The sequence below is a fragment of the Hypanus sabinus genome, chromosome 7, assembly GCF_030144855.1.
Source record: "Hypanus sabinus isolate sHypSab1 chromosome 7, sHypSab1.hap1, whole genome shotgun sequence".
Classification (NCBI taxonomy): domain Eukaryota; kingdom Metazoa; phylum Chordata; class Chondrichthyes; order Myliobatiformes; family Dasyatidae; genus Hypanus; species Hypanus sabinus.
Window position 1 is genome coordinate 444,662 of NC_082712.1, and position 25,832 is coordinate 470,493.

General features: G+C 40.2%; 1 protein-coding gene across 2 annotated transcripts in view; it reads right to left on the reverse strand.

Moving 5' to 3' along the window:
- Positions 1–25,832, reverse strand: part of nup155 (nucleoporin 155) — a 283,923-nt gene that overhangs the window by 202,438 nt on the left and 55,653 nt on the right. For both annotated transcript variants that reach the window (XM_059974027.1, XM_059974028.1), the window contains exons 6-7: positions 24,455–24,621; positions 24,254–24,359 (exon numbers count right to left, since the gene is read on the reverse strand). In XM_059974027.1, coding sequence (XP_059830010.1) covers positions 24,254–24,359; positions 24,455–24,621 — 273 coding nt within the window. The remainder of the gene's footprint in view (positions 1–24,253; positions 24,360–24,454; positions 24,622–25,832) is intronic.

The window sequence follows — 25,832 nt, forward strand, 5'->3', positions numbered from 1 at the left end:
AAATCATATTGATGAAGGTAGAGCAGTGGATGTAGTGTATATGGATTTCAGTAAGGCACTTGATAAGGAGACCTTGCTTTGTGAATGCAAGATTGCCCACAGAAGGCAAAGGGTGGTTGTAGATGGTAAGGATTCTTCATGGAGGATGGTGATCGGTGGTAGTCCACAGGAATCTGTTCTGGGACCGCTCCTCTTTGTGATTTTTATTAATGACCTGAATGAGGTAGTAGAAGGCTGGGTTAGTAACTTTGCTGATGACACAAAAGTTGGAGGTGTTGTAGATAGTCTGTAGGATTGTCAGGGGTTACAATGGGATGATAGGATGCAGAACTGGGCTGAGAAGTAGCAGAAGTGCCAGATAGTTGTTCATTACAGTAGGGGAAATTTGAAGACAATTTCATGCTAATGGTAAGATTCTTCACAGTGTGGAGGATCAGCGATATCTCAGGGTCCAAGACCAGAGGACACTCAAAAGTTGCTACGCAGTTTCAGTCTTGTTAAGAAGGCATACGGTGTGTTGGCCGTCATCAACCATGGGATTGAGTTCAAGAGCCGTGAGGTAATGATACAGCTACACAAGACCTTGGTCAGATCCTTGGAGTACTGTGTTAATTTCTGGTCACCACACTACAGTAAGGATGTGGATACTATAGAGTGCAGAGGAGATTTAAAAGGATGTTGCCTAGATTGGAGAGCATGCCTTGTGAGAACACATGAGCAAACTTGGGTCTTTTTTTCTTGGGACGGAGGATGAGAGGTGACCTCATAGACTTGTATAAGATGATGAAAGGATTGATCATGTGGGTAGCCAGAGGCTTTTTCCCAGGGCCGAAGTGCCTAACATGAGGGGGCATAATTTAAAGGAGCTTGGAAGTAGATACAATGAGGATGTGAGAGTTAAGTTTTTTTTTAAAAAACAGTGTGCTGGATGCAGGGAATGCACCACCCACGACAGTAGTAGAGGCGAATACAATAAGGTCTTTTAAGAGCCACTCAGATAGATACATGCAGCTTACAAAAATAGAGGGCTATGCAGTAGGGAAATTCTAGACAGTTTCATTTTCACTTTGTAATTTATTTTTTTATTGAAGTTCATCATCAAAAAACCTTTCCATAAGATGTATTTCAGACATTGTACATATATATCATATAATCATATATATCACAAATCTCCACAAAGTATTTATCTGAGGTATACACTTTTAGAAAAGAGTGGAAAGAAAAAAACAAGCAAAAGGAAAGAACTATGTACAAGTAGGGAGTGATTTTTTTTAACAACAGATTCATTGATTTGTGAGAATAAAATCAGGCCTATGAGACATTATGTAGTTAAACCATTTTCCCAGTATGAATCAAATTGTTCCAGCTTATGATTAACAGATGCTGTTATCTTCTCCATTTTGTAAATGTCCATTGTAATTTCCATCCATGTATTTAAAGGTGGGCTCTCCTGTGATAACCATTTCCTTGTAAGAGTCTTTTTACCAGCCACCAACAGTATATTCATTAAATATTTATTTATTTCTTTTCAACCTTTCTTGAGGTATATATCCAAAATATATGATCTTACTCTCTAAGGGTATTTCATATTTGAAGATGTCTTGTAGGGCATTGTGTATCCCCCTCCAATAGTTTATGATAACAGGGCAGTCCCAAAAAATATGATAAAGATTTGCATTTCGATTTCCACAATTTCTCCAGCAAACAGGAAGGTTACTATCATAATGGGATTTCTGAAAGGGTGTAATAAAATAACTTATCAAGTTTTTCCATCCAAACTCCCTCCATTTCTGTGAACTGGTACACTTTCATTGATACCTCCATATTGTCCATTCTACCTCAGATATAATTATCCCTCCTTCCTTCTCCCATTTTGTTTTAATGTATGAAGTCGAATGTGTTTTAAGACTTGACAACCCCTTGTACATGCTTGAAATGATTCTACTACCAATATCTGAATTATATGCTTTTCTAAAGAGCTCTATCAAACATGTACTTGCCTTAGTTACATTTTTAAGCGTCTTATTAACATATTGTCGCATCTGTAAATACCGATAAAAGTCTTGTTTTTCTAGTAAGTGTTTCTCTTTAAGGATTTCAAAACTGAAGAGCGTTCCTTTATTCATTATGTTGCAAAGAACTGTTATTCCTTTAGCTGTCCAGTCCTTAAACCTAGCATCCAATTTATTTGGTGTAAAATCCGAGTCATATGCATGCCATTTAAGAATTGCAATATCTCCCCCTAGATTATAATCTTTTATAGTAGTTTTCTAAATTTTAAGAGTCAATTTCACCCATGGGTTATCAATAGTATTTATGTACCTTTGTAGGTTGTTATCAGCCAAAATTGCCTGTATGGGGATGGGAAGTATCTCCTCCTCAATGTTTTTCCATTGAGCATCATATGATGGGTTGCACCAACATATCACAGCTCTCAACTGTGCTGCAAAATAATAATCTCTAAGAGAAGGTAGGCCCTATTCCCTTTTCCTTGGCTTTTGTTTCATAGGTTTTTCTATTGGAAGAATCTAAGTTTGGTTGTAATTGTAAATTTAAGTCTCCCCCACATATCAGGTGACCTTCTGTTTCCGTTACCATAATATCAGTAATTTTCTGAAAGAAACCAGTATCACTTCCCAGGTGTGCGTATATATTCAATAGAGTAACTGAATTTCCATCTATATTCCCCCTTACCAGAATATATCTGCCCTCTTTATCTCCCATTTCGAATACTTTTTCAAAAGTTAGCTTACTTGAGATAAGAATAGCAACTCCTGTCCTATGTCCTGATTTATATGAGGAGAAAAACAGATTAGTGAAGCCCATTCTCTTTAGTTTTTTATGCTCATTATCACTTAAATGAGTTTCCTGTAAATATACATGGGCTTGTTCTTTTCTCATTTTGGATGAAATTCTCTTACGTTTGATTGGATTTAAAAGAAATGAATTTTACCTTGTCCTTAGCCATCTGTATTTATCTGTCAATGTACAATTGAAATTCGAACAAAACTTAATCGATCTACTCCCTGAACAAATAAGAACCAAGAAACGCAAATAATAACACAAATGGCAACGAACGTGTGATTCCAAGGCTGAGGTCTCCAGTAGATGACCCTGCGTTAAGCTAGAGGAAATGTCTAGCTGTGGGGGATAACCCCTCCTACTTGTGAGTTAAGGGCCCCTGTTGCAGTACTCATTAAAGTCAGTGCACAAATCCATTACACAGAAAAGATTTCCCTGTGTACTCCTCCTATATATATATATAAAAACACACACACACACATATATACATATATGTGTATATATCTATGTATATATGTATATGTGTGTGTGTATGTTTGTGTGTGTGTGTATATATATATATCTATATATATATCTATATGTGTATCTATCTATCTATCTATATATATATATATATAGATAGATAAATATATAGATAGATATGTATGTTAAAGTGCCGGGGTTAGGACTGGGCTTAAGTTACCACTTTAGTAAACTATTTAAGAACTTTTTCAAAGCTATTTATTAATGCTTTTTGGGAGGGTGATTTTAGATGCATATATTTATACTGAGTTAAATACTGTATGTAATTAGTTTTGCTACAATAAGTGTATGGGACACTGGAAAAATGTTAAATTTCCCCTTGGGGATGAATAAAGTATTTATCTAATCTATTACACATATATTACATACATACATATATTCTCATTTTGGTGGGGAAAAAAGTAAGTGAGTGAATAAAGAATAACAACTAAGTAATATAAAATCCACATTATAATAAGTATTTCTCGAGATAGGTATATCGCCATCTACTTTTGCTTCCATTTAGCTTCTCAACATTTTTAAAGTTAGCCAAAGCTTATGAATCTTCTGGAGGGGGTGAGGGTCTTTAGGAAACTCCCAGTCTCTTCCTGATATATTTCTCTCGACCTCCCGTCTCCTGCCTTCACGACTCTCGCACTATTTCCCAAGTGGAGCCGGATTTCAGCCAGGCTTTCCCTCGTTTTGGTCACGCTGACGTGCAACCCTCTGACCTTCATGTCTGTAGTCACCTCTTCCACTGTCTGGTACAACTGCGTCCCGTCGTCATAAAACATTCGAAGTTTAGCAGGGTACGGAGTTTGAAATCTAATCTTTTTTTGCTTTAGTACTTGCTTTACTTCAGAGTATTCTTTGTGTTTCTGCTGGATCGCGGGGGGGGGGGGGTAATCCTGGTCGAAATATATTAATTTATCATCGAAAAACACTCTCTTCTTACCCCAGGCTCTTCGTAGAATTTCCGCTTTGGTGCTGTACCGAAGGAATTTAATTATTATTGAGCGTGGCTTATCTTGGGTAGACTTCGGGACTAACGCGCAGTGGGCTCTTTCGACTTCCAGTTCCATAGCCAAGGGAAGATTCAGTGCGTCCGGCAGTAAATTTCCGACAAACTCCATCATAGACGAGCCCTCCGCTCCTTCGGGAACGTTGTAGATACTGATATTTTTCTGCCGTGATCTTCCCTCCAGGTCAAGCAATTTACCTTCTTGGTGATTTAATATTTTTATTCTCTTACTCAGTATCTGTTCCACATTTTGAATGCGATCTTCCACCTTCTCAATTCAAGTCTCTGCCACCACTATTTTTTGATTGACGCTGGTGAGCTCTGACTTAATATCATGGAGCTGCTGGTTTATTTCTTTCTGAAACTCCCTTATCTCTTTCAGAATTTCGATCATATTCGTCGCTTTGCCTGAACGAGGCCCAGCGTCCACCTTGCTAGCACGCGGTCGGATAGGAGAGCCACTCGCTGCACTCCTCTCGGCCACAGGCTCCACAGTGTTGCTTTTTTTATTTCCATTCCTTTTCCCCATTCTTGCCCCTCTTTTCAGTTCAAATATTTTTTGAAAAATACTACATTTGATGGGTTAACGGGGCTTAATATGCGTTTTTCCGGAGGAGCTAGTGACTTAAGCTGCCATTCTCGATGATGACATCACCGGAAGCCTTCTAGGCAGTTTCTAGAGTAGGTTACATGATCGGCACAGCATTCTGGGCCAAAGGCCTGTAATGTGCTGCAAATTTTGAAGTTCTATGTTTCATTTCCATCTGCCACCTTTGTTCATTCTCCTAATCTTACTAAGTTCTTCTGCTGCCTCTCTGCTTCCTCAACACAACCTGCCTCTCCACCCACCATTGCCTCTGCTTCCTCAACACGACCTGCCTCTCCACCCACCATTGCCTCTGCTTCCTCAACACGACCTGCCTCTCCACCCACCATTGTCTCTGCTTCCTCAACACGACCTGCCTCTCCACCCACCATTGTCTCTGCTTCCTCAACACAACCTGCCTCTCCAACCACCATTGCCTCTGCTTCCTCAACACGACCTGCCTCTCCACCCACCATTGTCTCTGCTTCCTCAACACAACCTGCCTCTCCACCCACCATTGTCTCATCCGCAAAGTTGCCCACAAAGCCATCAGTTCCATTATCTGTAAAAAGCTGTCCCAGCACAAGCCCCTGTGCAACACTAGTTAATCCAAAAAATCGGGAGCAAGTTACAGTTTGTGATTCAGCTGGTAGCTCAGAGAATTCGACCGCGTAGGTAGGATTTAAGCCTACCTGGTCAATACCTGTGGAGGAGGGGGAACTGCGCAGGCGCGAGTGATGTCAGCGTCAAGCGTGAACTTTAAAAGGCAGGACTTCTTGTCAGAGCGGGAAGCAGAGTCCTGGGCTTTGGCTAAGGCGGAGTCCGTGGAAGCAGAGTTCTGGGCTTTGGCTAAGTGGGCTTCGGCATAAGGGGACTTCGGTAAGGCTGTCTGATTGCACGCTGAGGGGAAGAAGGTAAGGTCGATAGGTGCTTTTTAGACTTATTCTATTAATTCAGTTCAGGTATGGGGGAGACAGTCAGACCAGTGGTGTGCTCAGTATGCAGTATGTGGGAAGTTAGGGTCAACACAGTTGTCCCTGATGACCAACCCTGCAAGAGGTGCGTCCAGCTGCAGCTCCTATCAGACCGAGTTAGGGAGTTGGTGCTGGAGCTGGATGAACTACGGATCACTCGGGAGGCGGAGGCAGAGATAGATAGGAGTTATCAGGAGGTAGTCACACCAAAAAACCAAGAAGTAGGCAGATGGGTGACGGTCCAGAGAGGCAGGGGGAGCAGGCAGAGAGAGCAGAGCACCCCTGTGGCCATTCCCATTAACAATAAGTATACCGTACTGGATACTGTTGATGGGGATGACCTACCAGGAATGAGTTGTAGTGGTCCTGCCTCTGGCACAGAGGTTGAACCCTCAACTAGAAAGGGGAGGAGGGAAGAGAAGAGAGCGACAGTTTTAGGGGATTCTATGGTCGGGGGCAGATAGGAGATTTTGTGGGGCAGATCGCGAGTCTCGGATGGTATGTTGCCTCCCTGGTGCCAGGGTCCGGGACATCTCAGATCGGGTGCAGGCTATTCTTGAGAATGAGGGCATGAACCCAGATGTAGTGGTCCATGTAGGGACCAATGATGTAGGTAAGGTGAGTGAGGGGGTCCTGCTTAGAGAGTTCAGGGAGTTAGGAGTGAAGCTGAAAGGCAGGACCTCCAGGCTGACAATCTCGGGATTGCTACCTGTGCCACATGCGAGTGAGGCGAAGAATAGAATGATTATGCACATCAATACGAGGCTGAGAGCATGGTGCAGGAAGGAAGGGTTCAGGTTTTTGGATAATTGGTCTTTGTTCCAGGGACATTGAGATCTGTTTCGAAGGGACAGTCTACATCTGAACCAGAGGGGTACTAACATTCTTGCAGGAATGTTTACCAGTGCTGCTCGGGGGGGGGTTAAACTAGATGTGCAGGGGGCAGGGATCCAGATCCAGAGGGTTGGTCAGAAGGAGCATGGGGTTAAATGTGTAGAAGGTTTGGGTGATCTTGAGAAGGTCATCAAAATTCAGGGTGCAATCAGCCCGATGGAAGTTCAAGGAGCTGGGTTAGGTACAGTAGACAGTGTTTTAAGCAAAGAGAGGAGGAATGGGCTAAGAATTCTATACTTGAATGCGCGTAGTGTCAGAAATAAGACAGATGAGCTTGAAGCTCAGATGAAAATGGGGAACTACGATATTGTTGGGATAATGGAGACATGGCTGCAAGGGGATCAGGCCTGGGAATTGAGTGTACCAGGGTATACGTGCTATCGTAGAGACAGAAATATGGGAAGAGGGGGTGGGGTGGCCCTGTTGGTGAGGAATGAGATTCAGTCCTTAGCAAGAGGTGACTTGGGAACAGGGGAAGTACAGTCTGTGTGGATTGAGCTGAGGAACAGTAAGGGTAAAAAGACCCTAATGGGTGTTGTGTACAGGCCCCCAAACAGTAGCGTGGATATTGGGTACGTTGATTAGGGAGTTAACATTAGCATGTGCTAAAGGTAATGTAGTCGTTATGGGAGATTTCAACATGCAGGTGAACTGGGAGAATCAGGTAGGTGCTGGACCCCAGGATAGGGAGTTTGTGGAGTGTCTAAGGGATGTATTTTTGGAACAGCTTGTGCTTGAGCCAACCAGGAACGAGGCTATTTTGGACTTGGCGATGTGTAATGAACAGGAATTGATAAGTGATCTTGAAGTAAAGGAGCCATTAGGAAGAAGTGATCATAACATGATAAGTTTTTATCTACAATTTGAGAGGGATAAGGGCAGATCAGAGGTGTCAGTGTTGCAATTAAATAAAGGAGACTACGGAGCCATGAGGGAAGAGCTGGCCAAAGTTAAATGGGCGGATGCCCTGGCAGGAAAGACAGTGGATCAGCAGTGGCAGATATTCTTGGGGATAATACAAAAGATGCAAAAGCAGTTCATTCCAATGAGAAGGAAGGATTCAAAGAGGGGGAAGGGGCCACAGTGGTTGACAAAGGAAGTCAGAGATTGTATAGCATTAAAGAAAAAGAAGTATGACAGGGCTAAGATGAGTGGGAATACAGATGATTGGGAAAGTTTTAAGGAACAGCAGATCTTAACTAAAAAAGCAATACGGAGAGAAAAAATCAGGTATGAGCTCAGTCTAGCCAGGAATATAAAAGGGGATAGCAAAAGCTTTTTTAGCTATGTGAAGAGAAAGAAGATAGTTAAGAACAATGTTGGCCCCTTGAAGAATGAATTGGGAGAAATTGTTATGGGAAACAGGGAAATGGCAACAGAATTTAATGCGTACTTTCGATGTGTCTTCACCAGGGAGGACACAAGCAATCTCCCAGATGTATGGATGGGCCAGGGTCATAAGATATCAGAGGAATTGAGACAGATTGACATTAGGAAAGAAACTGTGATGAGTAGACTGGTAGGACTGAAGGCTAATAAATCCCCGGGTCCAGATGGTCTGCATCCGAGGGTTCTAAAAGAGGTGGCTCAGGAAATTGCGGATGCATTGGTAATCATTTTCCAATGTTCCTTAGATTCAGGATCAGTTCCTGAAGATTGGAGAGTGGCGAACAGAGTTGAGGAAGAGCTTCTTCTCCCAGAGAATTGTGGAGGTGTGGAATGCACTGCCTCGGAAGACGGTGGAGGCCAATTCTCTGGATGCTTTCAAGAAGGAGCTAGATAGATATCTGATGGATAGGGGAATCAAGGGATATGGGGACAAGGCAGGGACTGGGTATTGATAGTGAATGATCAGCCATGATCTCAGAATGGCGGTGCAGACTTGAGGGGCCGAATGGTCTACTTCTGCGTCTATTGTCTAAAACATTCCTTTATTTCCACTCATTGCCTCCAGCAAATCAGCCAATGATCTAACCACCTAGCATCTTTCCTGTAATACAATGGGCTCTTATTTTGCTTAGCAGACTCATGTGCGGCACCTTGTCAAAGAGCTTCTTAAAATCCAGGTACACAACATCCACCAAGTCTTTGTATTATTTGTTCTTTAGAAACATAGAAAAACCACAAAACAATACAGGCCCTTCAGCTCACAATGCTGTGCCGAACATGTACTTACTTTAAAAATTACCTAGGGTTACCCATAGCCCTCTATTATTTTAAGCTACAGTCTACCTATCCAGGAGTTTCTTAAAAGACCCTATTGTATTCATCTCAACCACAGTCGCCGGAAGGCCATTCCACACACTCCCCACTCTGTGTAAAAAAAAAAACTTACCCAACATCTCCTCTGTACCTACTTCCAAGCACCTTAAAACTGTGCCCTCTCATGTTAGCCATTTCAGCCCTGGGAAAAAGACTATCACCACGATTAAAGCCTCTCATCATCTTATACACCTCTATCATGTCACCTCTCATCCTCTGCTGCTCCAAGGAGAAAAGGTTGAGTTCAGTCAACCTATTCTCATAAGGCATGCTCCCCAATCCGGGCAAAGTCCTTGTAAATCTCCTCTGCACCCTTTCTATACAGTCGGGCCTCCTTATCCGCGAATTCAATCAACCGCAAATCGATAAAACCCGAAAGTGCTCTTCCAGCACTTCTTGTTCGAGCATGTACAGATTTTTTTCTTGTCATTGTTCCCTAAACAATGCTGTATAACAACTACTTTACATAGCATTTACATTGTATTAGGTATTATAAGTAATCTAGAGATGATTTTAAGTATATGGGAGGATTGTGCATGGGTTATTGTGGATTGGGATCGAAAAAAATTGTAAGTTCTCTTACTAAGTAAGTCGGAACAGAAACATCCGGTATTATTTAGCGTCAGTCAAACATTTGACTTAGTATATAGTATATATTTTACCTTTCTATGCATATAAAACACTTAGAACGCATGTTTCAGTGCCGGGCTCGGGAGCCAGTGACAGACCGCTTTTGAGTGCACTCTCCATCTGTGCAGGGTTGATGTGGAGGATAAAAAAACTCAAAACCCCAAAACCCAATAATTAAACCACTGTGTTGTTTATTAATAATTGTAGCCTTCATTGGGGCAGGGCCTTTCTCACTTTATCCTTCAAAATTGTTCCAATCGTTGACCAACGTAGCCTAACGCTTTTACAATGACTGATGGCTTTTCAACTTTATCCGATCGCATTAATTCCACTTTATTGTCAATCGTGATCATGATTATTTTCGTGAACAGAAACACTGCCAATTCAGAGCCTCGCTGCCAGGTCCTAATGTCAACCACACTAAGGCAGGTTAAATAAGGTCTGGGGTTCCGCTGGGTCCTAAGGTCCTCCGCATTGAGACAGGTTGAATAAGAGCATCCGCGTTTTTCGATATCCGCGAGGAGTCCCTGAACTAATCCCTTGCGGATAAGGAAGGCTGACTGTAGTTTCCACATCCTTCCAGTAGTGTGTCCAGAACTGAGAACAGTACTCCAAAGTGGGGTCTGATCAGTGTTCTATATAGCTGTAACATTACCTCTTGACTCTTAAACTCAATCCCATGGTTTATGAAGGCCAATGCACCGTATGCCTTCTTAACCACAGTCAACCTGCGCAGCAGCTTTGAGTGTCCCATGGACTCAGACCCCAAGATCCCTCTGATCCTCCACACTGCCTAGTGTCTTACCATTAATACTATATTCTGCCATCATATTTGACCTACCAAAATGAACCACCTCATACTTATCTGGGTTGAATTCTGTCTGCTACTTCTCAGGTGAGTTTTACACCCTATCGATGTCCCGCTGTAAAATCTGACAGCCCTCCACACTATCCACAACACCCCCAACCTTTGTGTCATCAGCAAATTTACTAACACATCCCTCCACTTCCTCATCCAGGTCATTTATAAAAATCACAAAGGGGTCCCAGAACAGATCCCCAAGACAACATTGGTCACTGACCTCCATGCAGAATATGACCCGTCTACAACCACTCTTTGCCTTCTGTGGGCAAGCCAATTCTGGATCCACAAAGCAAGGTCGTTTTGGATCCCATGCCTCCTTAGTTTCTCAGTAAGTCTTGCATGGGGAACCTTATCAAAAGCTTTGTTGAAATCCATACACACTATATCTACTGCTCTTCCTTCATCAATGTGTTTAGTCACATCCTCAAAAAATTCAATCAGGCTCGTAAGGCATGACCTGCCCTCGACAAAGCCATGCTGACTATTCTTAATCATATTATGCCTCTCCAAATGTTCATAAATCCTGCCTCTCAGCATCTTCTCCATCAACTTAACAAACACTGAAGTAAGATTCACTAGTCTATAATATCTTGAGCCTTCTCTACTTCTTTTCTTGAATAAGGGAACAACACCTGCAACCCTCCAATTCTCTGGAACCTCCCCTGTCCCCATTGATGATGCAAAGATCATTGCCAGAGGCTCAGCAATCTCCTCCCTCGCCTCCACAGTCGCCTGGGGTACATCTCAACTAGTTCTGGATACTCACCCAACTTCCAACACACAAAATGTTGGTGGAACACAGCAGGCCAGGCAGCATCTATAGAAAAAAGCACTGTCAACATTTCAGGCCGAGACCCTTTGTCAGGAGTTCCACCAGCGTTTTGTGTGTGTTGCTTAAATTTTCAGCATCTACAGATTTCCTCATGTTTACTTATCCAACTTGATGTTTTCCAGAAGCTTCAGCACATCATCTTTCTTAGTGTCTGTATGCTCAAGCTTTTCAATCCGCTGTAAGTCATCCCTACAATTACCAAGATCCTTTTCCGTAGTGAATACCGAAGCAAAGTATTAAGTACTTTAGCTATTTCCTCCGGTTCCATGCACACTTTTCCAGTGTCACACTTGATTGGTCCTATTCTCTTGCGCCTTATTCCCTTGCTCCTCACATACTAGTAGAATGCCTTGGGGTTTTCTTTAATCCTGCTCGCCAAGGCCTTCTCACGTCCCCTTCTGGCGCTCCTAATTTCATTCTTAAACTCTTTCATGCTAGCCTTATAATCTTCTCTAACATTACCTAGTTTTTTTTAAACCTTTTGTAAGCTTTTCTTTTCTCCTTGACTCTATTTTCAACAGCCTTTGTACACCATGGTTCCTGTACCCTGCCATCCTTTCCCTCTCATTAAAACGTAGCTATGCAGAACGCAATGGAAATACCCCCTTAACATTTGCCACATTTCTGCCATACATTTCCCTGAGAACACCTGTTCCAATTTATGCTTCGAAGTTCCTGCCTGATAGCTTCATATTTCCCCTTACTCCAATTAAATGCTTTCCTATATTGTCTGTTCCTAACCCTCTGCAATGCTATGATAAAGGAGATGGAATTGTGATCACCATCTCCAAAATGCTCTCTCACCGAGAGACCTGACACCTGACCGGGTTCATTTCCCAATACCAGATCAAGTACAGCCTCTCCTATTGCAGGCTTATCTACATATTGTGTCAAGTAACCTTCCTGAACACACCGAACAAACTCTACCCCATCTGAACCCCTTGCTCTAAGGAGATGCCAATCACTATTTGGGAAATTAAAATCTCCCACCACGACAACCCTATTATTATTACACCTTTTCAGAATCTATCTCTCTACCTATTCCTCGACGTCCCTGTTACTTTTGGGTGGTCGATAAAAAACACCCAGTAGAGTTATTGTCCACTTTCTGTTTCTAACTTCCACTCACAGAGACGCAGTAGACAATCCCTCCATGGTTTCATCCTTTTCTTCAGCTGTGACACTATCTCTGATCAGAAGTGCCACTCCCCCACTACTTTTGCCCCCCTTCGTCCTTTCTGAAACATTTAAAGCCTGGCACTCTAAGTAATCATTGAGCCATCCAAGCCTCACGCCATAACATCATAGCTCCAAGTACCGATCCACCCTCTGAGCTCATCCGCTTTGTTCATAATACTCATTGCATTAAAATAGACACATCTCAAACCATCAGTTTGAGCGTATCCCTTCTCTATCACCTGCCTGTCCTCCCCCTGGCACTGTCTTCAAGCTCTCTCTATACGTGTGCTAATTGCCTGTTCTTCAGTTCGGTTGCCACCCTCCAGCAATTCTAGTCTTAACTCTCCCCAACAGCCTTAGCAAACCTCCCTACTAGGAAATTGGTCCCCCTTCAGATTCAAGTGCAACCTGTCCTTTTTGTACAGGTCACACCTCTCCCAAAAGAGAACCCACTAATCCAGAAATCTGAATCCCTGCCCCCTCCTCCAATCCCTCAGCCACTCATTTATCTTCCACTATTCCTATACTCACTGTTGCACAGCACAGGCAGTAATCCTGAGATTACCATCTTTGAGGTCCTGCTTCTCAACTTCCTTCCTAACTCCGTGTAGTCTGTTTTCAAGACCTCCTTTTTCCTACCTATGTTGTTGGTGCCAATATGGACCACAACCTCTGGTCTTCCCACTTCAGGATATCATGGACACGATCAGAAACATCCCAGACCCTGGCATATGGGAGGCCAACTACCATCCGTGTTTCTTTCATACGTCCGCAGAATTGCCTGCCTGGCCCCCTAACTATAGAGCCCTCATTACTGCTGCCTTCTTCCCTCCCCTTTTGAGTCACAGGGCAAGTGCTTTATAAAGTCCCAATATTACATCATTGCTTTTATATTCTACTCCTCTTGAAATGAATGCTAACATGCATTTGCCTTCCTCACCATGGCCTCAACCTGAAAATTAACCTTTAAGGAATCCTGCACAAAGACAGCCTCAGTTTTTTGTATTTTCTGTCCATTTAGAAAATAGAAAATATTTCATGCTACAATCTTTCCTGTAATACCTTGGGCTTGTACACTTCATCAATAGATTTTCTTTTATCTATCCTGTTTATTACTTCTTCAACAGATTTGTCTGGCAGGATATTCCCTGAGGAAACCACGCTGACTACAGCCTATTTTATCACATGCCTCCAAGTACCCTGAGACTTTATCATTATTAATTGATTCCAACATCTTCCCAACCACTGAAGTCAGACTAACTGACTTATTGTTTCATTTCTTCTGCCTCTCTCCCTTCTTCAAGAGTGGAGTGGCATTTGCAATTTTCCAGTCTTTCAGAACCATTCTAGTTGCAGGCAGTTCCTCGAGTTACGAACATCTGTTTACAAACAACTCGTACTTACGAAGGGGAATGTCATCCACCATTTTAAGTCGGATCACGACGCTGTCCGCCATTTTAAGTCGTTGCCATTAAGACTGTGCTGAGTGTGTAACTTTGTATTTGGCTTAAATTTTTCTGAGCAAGATTCACCCTGAAACTCCCCCCCCCCCCCCCCCCATTTCCAGTCAGCACCGCCCCCACTTGTCCCATTTAACCTGTCTCAGTGAGGTGGGCTTTAGGACACAGGGAATTCAGTGTGGTGGACTTTAGGACACAGCAGAGCTCAGGACCAGCCGCCTGCAGTGTTTCTGTTCCATTGACGGAAAACAATCATGATCGAAAATAAAGTGGAAATAATAAAGCCTTCGGAAAGAGATGAAACACTGTCGGTCATTGGAAAGGTATTAGGCTACAATTGGTCAATGATCGGAACAATTTTAAAGGATAAAGTGAGGATAATGGGGCATGTGAAAGGCCCTGTCCCGATGAAAGCTACAATTATTACTACGCAACGCAGTGGTTTAATTATTGAAATACATATGTTTCTTAAGTGTTTTATATGCATAGGAAGGTAAAATATGTACCATATATTAAGACAAATGTTTGACTGACGTCAAATAATACCGGATGTGCCTGTTCTGACTTACGTACAAATCAAACTTAAAGACGGACTCAGGAAGGGAACTCGTTCGTAACCCGGGATCATTACTAATACCTTCACAATCTCTTCAGTCACCTCTTTCAGAACTCTAGGGTGTACACCATCTGGTCCAGGTGACTTATCTACCTTCAGACTTTTCAGTTTCCCCAAGAACCTTATACTCATGGTAATTTCAAATACTTCATGACCCCTGACACCTGAAAATTCCATCATACTGCAAGTGTCTTCCGCAATGAAGACAGATGCAAAATATTTATTCAGTTCATCCACCATTTCCTTATCCCCCATTAACATCTCTCCGGCATCATTTTTCAGCAGTCCAATATCCACTCTCACCTCTTTGACACTTTATGCAGATCAGCTGGAGACGCTCATGGAGTGAGTACTGTTTTGGATTCGCTCCATAACCTTTACTTTTTTTTAACCTTTGATCACCCTTATTCAGCTTATTTTTACCTATACCGAAAGTTTCTTTATTTATTTATTTTTTGGATTTACTGCCAAGAGTTTGTTGTGGACTTTTGAAGATATGCAAACAGAAATGTCTCTCAGGTCTAAGGGACGGGATCCCGGACGTAATCCGAACGGTAACGGAAAAAAGCAGGCTCCCACACAACAAACTCAATTAACTTTTGAATTGTTTATGGAGGTTTTGGATAAAAAATTTGCTGAACTACAATTTTTTAAAGAAGATATAAAGGCTTTTCAAGAGTACATGGTTAAGACGGATTTAGTAATTAAACAGCAACAAGCTCTTATTGCGTCTCTGCAAGAAGATGCTCGGAAGCGAGATTTGACTATTGGAAAACTGCAACAGGATTTAATTTCGACTATTAAGCTGATGGAAGCCCTTAAAGCCAAGAGTGACGATTTTGAGAATCGGTCCAGAAGACAGAACTTACGTATACTTGGTCTTCCAGACGGCATAGAAAAAGATGACCCTTCGAAATATTTTGCTCAACTTTTAAAAGAAGCGTTTCCGACGATTTTCCCGAATAACCCCCCTTTATTGGATCGGGCACATAGAATTCGGCGTCGATCACCGAGTGTTACAGACAAACCTTCCGTGGTAATTGTCCGGTTCCATTATGTACATGACAAAGAACAACTTATAAGAGTTTCTCATCGAGCAGGAATGATTAAATTCAAAGATTTTTACTTCCGCCTGATCGAAGATTTTAGTCCAGACCTTTTAAAAAGAAGGCTTCTTTTTAAACCGTTGATGGCTGAATGTTATGAGAAAAATCTGAAACCTGCGCTTCTATACCCTGCGAAGCTTCGAATTTCTCCGTCGAATGCTCCACGACAGGTTTTCCTTTCAACTTCAGAAGCGAGAAAATATCTGAAGGAGAACTTCCCTACTGCTACAGACACCAGTCTTTAATAAATGAACGATTCTGATCGTGTAAGATGGTTCTCGATCTCTTAAACCAGAATTAAAATCTGGTTATTGGTGTAGGTTCATCCTACACTTTATACTTAAGTTAAAGTGTGTTTGCGTCATATTAATTGTTTTGCCTTATACACTTTAATCATTTAACTACATATTTGTCTATTAACTTTGTTCCTTCGAAGGTATATTTTTAATTCTTTGAAGGTGAATTTTTCCTTGATTAAGATGGTGGTTTTTTGGAAAAGATTTTTGGTTTTGCTTAAGATGGCGTTATGTTTATATTTTTCGCGTTTCTTCCGTACAATGCATCGCTTATCTTAGCTTAAATATTTTTTGTTTTGTCTGGGCCAGAGCCCGATTTATAATTTTTTTTAGTGATTATATTTTTATTCTTTTTACAACTAACTATACTTAAAAATATGGTTTTTATTATAGCGATTTTAATTTTTAAAGTTGGGGTGATTCTTTTATATATATCCTTTTTATATGGAGTGTTCTTCAGCTGACATGGGGGTAGATTAGTCTTACTTTTTCTCTTTTTAAGTCATATTTTGGCTTTTTCTCTTTTTCTCGGGGGTGGGGGGATGGTCTGTTTTCTAATTCTATTTTTTTTGTACCAGTTTGTGTTCATTTTTTTATTTGGGCTGTTTTTGAACTTCAAATATGTCTGTGTTGTCGTCACTTCCGGGTCTTCTCACTACTTTTGTTCCTCTTCCGGGTGCATGAGTTTATAAATTGGTTAACCCTTTTTATACCAAAGGGTTGATTATAGAATTATGGCTCAGACCATTAATTTTGTGTCTTGGAATACTAATGGTTTAAATCATCCAATTAAACGAAAGAAGATTTTCAAAGTATTCCAAAGACTTAATGCTCATATCATTTTTGTACAAGAAACTCATTTGAGGAGGGAGGACAAATTTCGTTTTTTTAGATTTTGGCGGGGTCAACAGTATCACGCAAATTCGAATGCTAAAGTAAAAGGAGTTTCAATTTTTATTGACTCCTCTATTTCATTTGTTCAACATGATATTTTTTCGGATCCGAATGGCAGATTTTTGTTAATTACGGGTTTACTTTGTAATAAAAAGGTTGCTTTGGTTAATGTTTATGCTCCAAATGTGGATTGTCCTGACTTTTTTAAGTCTTTATTTACTTCTTTACCCAATCTAAATGAATATAAGTTAATAATGGGTGGTGACTTTAATTGTTTAAATCCTCTGATGGATAAATCTTTATCTATTCAGACTTTACCTAATAAGTCGGCCACTTGTATTAACTCTTTTTTGACTGACAATGGAGTTTTTGATATTTGGAGATTCCGGTATCCTAATGACAAAGAGTTTTCTTTTTTCTCACATGTTTATCATTCTTATTCAAGAATTGATTATTTTTTTGTAGACTCTTGTTTTATTCCATTGGTAATCAGTTGTAACTATGATATTATAGCTATCTCTGATCATGCTCCGTTATTACTTTCTATGAAATTTACGGATACAGCTTCTAATGCTAGACAATGGTGATTTGACTCTACCTTGTTGCAAGACTCTGACTTTATAAAATTTATGGAGGAGCAGATCGACTTCTTCTTCTCAACTAATTCTACAGATGATATTTCCTGCGGAACACTTTGGGACACTTTTAAAGCTTATATACGTGGATATAATAATTTAATTATAATACGTGGATATAATAATTTCTTATTCTGTTGGTTTGAGGAAACGTATCAAGATGGAAACTCTTTTATTGGTTGATAAAATTAAAGAGATTGATAAGAAATATTCGATTGCTCCTAGTAAGGAGCTTTACAAACAAAGGGTTGAACTTCAAATGGAACATAGTTTATTATTTACATCCTCGATTGAAAATCAATTAATGAAAACTAAATCTGATTTTTATATACATAGTGATAAATCTGGTAAACTGTTAGCTAGTCAATTGAAGAATGCTTTGGTTAAACGTCACATCACTAAGATTGGTCAGCAGAATGGGAATCTGACAGTTAATCATGATGAGATAAATAAGGCATTTCAAGATTTCTATACCTCCCTGTATCAATCTGAATTTCCTCAAGATTATAATACCATGTCTGATTTTCTTGGAAAATTAAATTTTCCAAGGTTAGCATCTGATGATCTTTTGATATTGGATACTCCTATTACAGATGTAGAAATTAAGGGGGCTATTTCCTCAATGAATTCTGGGAAAGCACCGGGTCCAGATGGTTATACAGTTGAATTTTTTAAATTTTTTTCCGCTACTCTTTCCCCTTGGTTAGGTAAGGTTTTTGAGGAAGCCATTAGATTAGGGAATTTGCCACAATCTTTTTATAGAGCTTCCATTTCTCTAATATTGAAGAAAGATAAAGATCCTACTAACTGTGCTTCTTAAAGACCTATATCTTTATTGAATGTAGACTCCAAGATTTTTTCCAAGTTACTGGCATCTAGATTGGAGAAGGTATTACCCAAAATTATTTCAGATGATCAAACTGCCTTTATTAAAAATTGTTATTCTTTTTTTAACATTAGGAGATTGTTGAATATTGTTTATACTCCCTCACATGATACTTCAGAATGCGTGATTTCATTAGATGCAGAGAAAGCATTTGACAGAGTTGAATGGCCTTACTTATTTAATGTGTTGGAGAAGTTTAATTTTAGTCCGATATTTATATCATGGATTAAATTGATTTATCATACTCCAGTAGCCTCAGTGTTTACCAATAATCAAAGATCTCCCTTTTTTCGCCTATTTCGGGGCACTAGACAGGGATGTCCTCTTAGTCCATTACTATTTAACATTGCCTTAGAACCTTTAGCAATTGCCATCAGACAATCACAGGATATTTTGGGTATTAATCATGGGACAGATATTCATAAGTTAACTTTGTATGCAGATGATTTATTACTATTCATTTCTAACCCGGAGAAATCCATTCCAGCAGTTTTATCATTATTGGCTCAATTTAGTGAGTTTTCTGGGTATAAGTTAAATCTTAATAAAAGTGAATTGTTTCCATTGAATAAACGGGTCCCAATTTATGGAAATTTACCTTTTAAATTAGTTAATGACTTTTTTACTTATTTAGGGATCAAAATCACAAAAAACCATAAAGATTTATTTAGATTTAATTTTTTACCCTTAATTGATCAGATTAAAGGTTTGTTTACTAGGTGGTCACCTTTGTCTTTATCCCTAATAGGTAGGATTAATGCTATTAAGATGGTTATTTTACCTAAGTTTTTATATTTTTCAAGCGATACCAATTTTTATCCCGAAATCTTTTTTTACTAATGTTGACTCTAAAATTTCTTCATATATATGGCAGAATAAAAATCCCAGGTTAGGTAAAACATATTTACAGAAGACGAAAAAGGAAGGCGGGTTAGCAATACCTAATTTCAGATTTTACTATTGGGCAGTTAATATTAGATATTTGTTATGTTGGTTGAAAGATGGAGGTGGATCTTTTCGCCCTTGTTGGGTGAGTTTAGAAACTAAATCGGTATCAGCTTATGCTCTGGGTTCTATTTTAGGGACTTCTCTCCCTTTTGCCCCTTCTAAATTGCCGAAACGAATTGACAACCCGATAGTTAAACATACTTTACGTATATGGTTTCAATTTCGGAGATTTTTTGGGTTGACTCAATTCGTTTTAAATAGTCCTATTGTATCTAATTGTTTTTTTTCACCCTTCCATTATAGATCAAGCTTATTCGGCTTGGAAAACTAAGGGATTACTAAGATTTTCTGATTTATTTTTAGATAATTGTTTCATGTCTTTTGAGCAATTATCCAACAAATATAACTTGCCGAGATTTCATTTTTTTAGATATTTACAGATTAGACATTTTTTAAGTTCTGTACTCTCTACGTTTCCAAATTTTGTGCCTTCAGATACTTTGGAGAGTTTATTTGAAGTAGACCCTTTTCAAAAAGGGCTTATTTCAAAACTTTATAATATAATTATGAAGATACATTCAGAGCCTCTTTATAAGACTAAAAAGGATTGGGAAAGAGAGTTTAGTTTTAGTATTTCTAGTGAGAATTGGGATAGAATTCTTCAATTAGTTAATACATCATCGTTATGTGCCAAACATTCACTAATACAATTTAAGGTCGTACATAGGGCCCATATGTCCAAGGATAAATTAGCTCATTTTTACTCTCATATAAGTCCTATTTGTGATAGATGTCATTCTGAAATTGCGTCTTTAACTCATATGTTCTGGTCGTGTTCATTTTTGGAGAAATATTGGAAAGATATTTTTGATATTATTTCTACAGTTATGAATATCGATTTACAACCTCATCCTATTACCGCAATTTTTGGTTTACCAATGTTAGACTCACTGCATTTATCTTCTTCAGCCCGTCGAATGATTGCATTTCTAACTCTGATGGCTAGAAGATCTATATTGTTGAATTGGAAAGAAATTGATCCTCCCACTGTATTTAATTGGTTCTCTCAAACTATGTTAAGTTTAAATTTAGAAAAAATTAGAAGTGGTACTTTTGAGACTTCTATTAAATTTGAAAAGTTATGGAGACCATTTATTCAGCATTTTCATATGATGTAATATGACCCTGTGCCAAGTTCATTTGATTTCCCAGCTTTTAGCTTATGTATTTTGAGAGGACCGGAAGTGACGGCATTGATGAATACTTATTTTTGTGAGATATTATAAACAGCCCCCTTTTTTTTTCTTTCTCCTTCTCTTTTTTTTTGTTTCTTTTTTCTTTTTTATTACTTATTATAGTTATTAGATTAGATTAGCTAGTTTTGCATTAAAAAAAAATATTTTTGGTTTTTTTTTCTTTCTTTTTTCTGTTTTCTTTATATTATACATTATGAAATATTTAGATTTACTATGTCCATACATATATCTTATGGCTTATGTCTTGGTAAACTCATTTATATTGTAACTATTATGTATGTTTTTTTTTCATATGTAATGGAATGTGTATGTTGGTAATTTCTTTAACAATATATCATTTGTATTCTGTCCATATTACTAATACTAATAAAAAGATTTAGAAAGAAAAAAAGAAAGACACTTTATGTAACTGAAGAAACTTTTGGTATCTTCTTTAATATTATTCGCTAGTTTACTTTTGAATTCCTTCTTTACCTTCTTAATGACTTTTCTACTTCTATTGGTTTTTAAAAACTTCCCAACTCCCTGACTTCCCACCAATTTTGCTCTATAGTATGCCCTCTCTTTGGCTTTGACTTTTCTTGTAGTCACAGCTGTTTCATTGTGCCTTTGGGATGTATATATCCTATGCCTTTCTGAATTGCTTTGAGAAATTCCAGCCACTGCTACTCTGCCATCATCTAATGGTGAAAGGCCTTGATAGAGTGCATGTGGAAAGGATGTTTCCCATAGTGGGAGAGTCCAAGACCATATGACACAGCTTCAAAATAGAGGCGCATCCTTTTAGAACTGAAATGAGGAGGAATTTCTTTTGCCAGGGAGTGGTGAATCTGTGGAATTTGTTGCCACAGGCAGCTGTGGAGGCCCAGTCTGTATGTATATTTAAGGTAGAGGTTGACAGAATCTTGATTGGTAAGACTACAAAGAAGTATAGAGAGAAGGTAAGAGAGTGAGGCTGAGAGGAAAATGGAACAGCCATGATGAAATAGCAGAGCACACTTGATGGGTGAAATGGCTAATTCTGCTCCTTTATCTCATCGTCCTTAGGTTCTGTGTAGTCCAATCTGCGTAGGTGCATAATAGCCCTCCATATCCCTTTCATTCATGTAGCTATCTAATCTTCACTGAACATTGCAATTGAACCCATATCCACTACATCAACTAACACCTCAGGTTCACATGCAAATGGAGATAGACAAATTATCAGAATGAAGGGGATGGGAAGGGTCTGGCGTTGTGTGTACAAGTAGATGCTGTCATTCCAATCACTTTTCTAATTGCTTGTTGAAATTTCATGTCAACATTATGTTCCAAAGACCACTTTGTACTGCAACATTATTAGTTCAATGGAACAAGAATGCAGTGCATTTTCTCTTCTTCCTCCCAAACCCAACATTTTCCCAAATGATGTTCACCTGAGCAACACATTCAAATTGCTGGCAGAGTTCAGATCATAAATTCCATCTATGGAAATGAATAAACAGTTGACGTTTCAGGCAAAGACCCTTCTTCAGGACTAAAGAAGTAGGCAGATGCTAGAATGAGGGGGTTGGAGGAGGTGATAAGTGAAGCCAGGTGGGTTGGGGAGAAGGGATGAACTAAGAAGTGAGGAGGTAATGTGGAAAAGGCAAAGGTCTGCAGAAGAAGGAATCTGATAGCAGAGGAGACTGGACCATGGGAAAAAGTGAAAGTGGGGCACTGGAGGAGTGATAGGCAGGTGAGGAGAAGAGATAAGAGGCCAGATTGGGGAAATGAAGAGGAGGGAACAGATTACCGGAAGTTGGAGAAATTGTCATGACATTAGCTTAGAGGCTTCCTCTACAAGATGTTGCTCCTCTGTCCCGAGATGGCCTCATCGTGGCAGGAGATGAGACCATCGAATGACTTGACGGAATGAACTGAAATGACTGGCAACTGGAAAATTCTGCCTCCTGTTGATAGAGAGGTGGTGGTCAACAAAGGGGTTCCCCCAGTCTGCATCAGGTCTCACCAATGTACAGGCCACTGCAGCAGACGACCTCGACAGATTCACAGGTAAAGTGTTGCATCAAATGATGCATTAGGACTACTAGCAGCCTGGAATGGAGGTGAGGGAGGAGGCGATTGGGCAGGTGCAGCACTTCTACAGATTGCAGGGATGAGAAGCAGGAAGGAGATTAGTGCAGAGGAACAAACGGACAAAGAAATCATGTAGGGTGCGATACCTGCAGAAACCAGAGAGCGGGGGAGGTAAAGATGTGTTTGGCAGTTGGGCCTCGTTGAAGGTGGTAGAGGTCACAGAGTATGTGTTGGATATGGAAGTGAGGACAAGAGGAACTCTAATCCCTGTTAAGGCAGCAAGAGGATAGGGTGAGTGTGAATGTCTGGGAAAAGGAGATGTGGGTGAGGGCAGCACTAATAGTGGAGCAAGAAAAACCACATTCTTTGAAGGAAGATGTCCTGAAAAGGAAACTTCATCTAAGGAACAAATGTGGCAGAGTCAAAGGAACTGAGAAAAGGTTATGTCATTTTTACAGAAGATTGGCTGGAATGAAATATAGTCAAGATAGTCATGGGAATCAGTGGGTTTATAAAAGTTTTCAGTGGTCAATTTGTCTCTATGATGGAGAGAGATCAAGAAATGGGAGAGAAGTGTTAGAAATAGACCAACTGAATGCAAGGGCAAGGTGGAAGTTGGAGGCCAAGCAGATGAAATTGATAAGCTCAGTGTGAATGCATGAAGCATCACATTAATGGAATCATCAATGTTGCACAGAAAGATTTGGGGACAATTACCATGGAAAACTTAGAACAGGGACTGTTTCACATAACCTGGGGCCCATGTCTACATCTTGAGTGGGAGAAACTGAAAGAAATTGTTGAGGGTAAGAATCCACCAGTTGGAAGGTGATGGTGGTGGAAGAGAACTAGTCAGGCCTGTTGTCAAGAAAGAAGCAAAAGCTTTTAGGCCTTCTTGATCTTTTAGAAACATACAAAATTTTCAAGATAAGATAGAAGTAGGGAAGTTGTTTCCATTGGTAGATGAGACTAGAACTAGGGGACATCGCCTCAAGATTCAGGGGAGAAGACTTAGGACGGAGATGAGGAGAAGATGTTTTTTCCCCAGAGAGTGGAGAATCTGCGGAATTCTCTGCCCAGGGAAGCAGTTAAGGCTTCCTCACTAAATATATTTAAGAAACAGTTAGATAGGTTTTTACATAGTAAGAGAATTAAGGGTTATAGGGAAAAGGCAGGTAGGTGGAGCTGAGTTTACAGACAGATCAGCCATTACCTTATTGAATGGCGGGGCAGGCCTGATGGGCCAGATGGCCGACTCCTGCTCTCCTGTTCTTCTGTTTGATGGGGTCAAGATTCCACCCATCAACATCTTTATCCCTCATAGATGAGAACCCACCCATCATTGCATAATAAACAAGTTTGGTACAAGACTTGGACATAAAATGATAGAATGTTTAAAGAAGAGAAAGCCATTTGACCCATTGTGTTTGTGCCAACTTTGTACCAGAGACAATCACTAGCTCCACATTGTGGCACTTACTCTGCAGCCAAGGAGACTAAAATACTTCTGAACTTTTACCTGGACCCCACAAAGAGCATTTTTATTACTCACCATCTTCAGAAAAAGTAAACTGCAGCAACGATGGGATGAGGAATGACAAGGAACTTTTAGAATGATTGATCTTCCTGCATCGCTGACTAAACCAACCTGCCTCGGCCTAGAAAATCACAAAGTCCATCAGGAAAACTCTCACAACACAACTTCAATGATATTATGACAGCAAAATAAAGAAGGGAAAATTATTAAACTCACCTGATAGGCAACTTCATACAGACACCCATCCTTTCCAGCTAGGAATATACGGCCATTGTCAGCAGCAGTGACTGCCAGCAGGTAGGTATTGTCTGTGGGAATGGAGAAAAGGGGATCTGGTAGGAGTTGCATCCCTCCACACAGACTATCATTCAGCATTCCTACTCCTGCAAAAATTGTGCAAGAATAAATATAACATTAGATAGCAATAGATACAGTACGATGCCTATACATAAGGCTCAGTGTGCCTGTTGTAGGAGAGTATTAATTTCAAGTAGGGCAAAGTATGAAAGTATTAGGCAGGAACACAGCAGCATTAATTGGGAACAGCCACTTTTGGCAAGTCCACATCTGACAGGTGGAGGGTGTTAAAAGTCCAGCTACATAAAATACAGGTCTGCCAAGTCCCAGTAAGGAAGGAGAAGCATGACAATGCAAGAGAGCTTGAATGTCAAGTCAAGTTTATCATTTAACTATAGACACGTATACCATCAAACGAGATGATTTTCCAAAGCAGGGTGCATAGTAAACACATAACACGTATACAACACACAATAAATTAGGAAAGCAAGGATAAAATCTACTGATGAATTACCCACAAAGTGCCTAAATTAAATATTGTCAGGTATGGAACAGATTAATCGGTAAAACTTCGAAAATGTGGCAGTTCAGAAGCCTAATTGTTTGAGAGAAGAAACTGTTTCCCATCCTGACTGTTCTTGTTTTTATGCATTGGAGTCTACTGCCTGATGATAGAAAGTCAAAGAGGATGCTGGATCGATGAGTGGGATCCTTGGATAATACTAAGGACCCTGCGTACGCAAAACACCTAACAGATGTCCCCAACAGATGACAGTGTTGGCCAGAAAGAACTAGTCGAGAAATCAGTGAATTTGAATCAGTCAAGGACAGGAGAAGCAGACAAGCCAATTCCCTTGATTCCCTCCGCCTCCCTCTGCTTTGTGAACTTTCAACTGATTCTTGCTCTGGGATTATCTAATCAGAGCAACTGAATGAGGACACAAGGAGCTTCAGATAATTACCTGCTAAACCAAACATCATTCTCAGATGAATAGCTATTTATTATCTAAAGTGCCAGTCCTACCAAAGAAGCATCTGTAATCTTGTTCGACTCCGTGTCTGGGTTAGTATCCGCTCCTACCATCCTTGGCAAATAAATGGAAAAATACCCAGTTTCAAAGTCCCAGCTATGGTAGGCTCAGCCTGCTCTCTGGAATAATGCCCACCCCTAAAGGGAAAGAGGAGTATGATGCTTGGGTGGAGCAGACCTGTCAGTTGTTAGACGAGTGGCAGTGTTCTGATGACATAAAGCGACAGAGATTGGTTGAAAGTTTGAATGGGCGGACACAGCTGACCC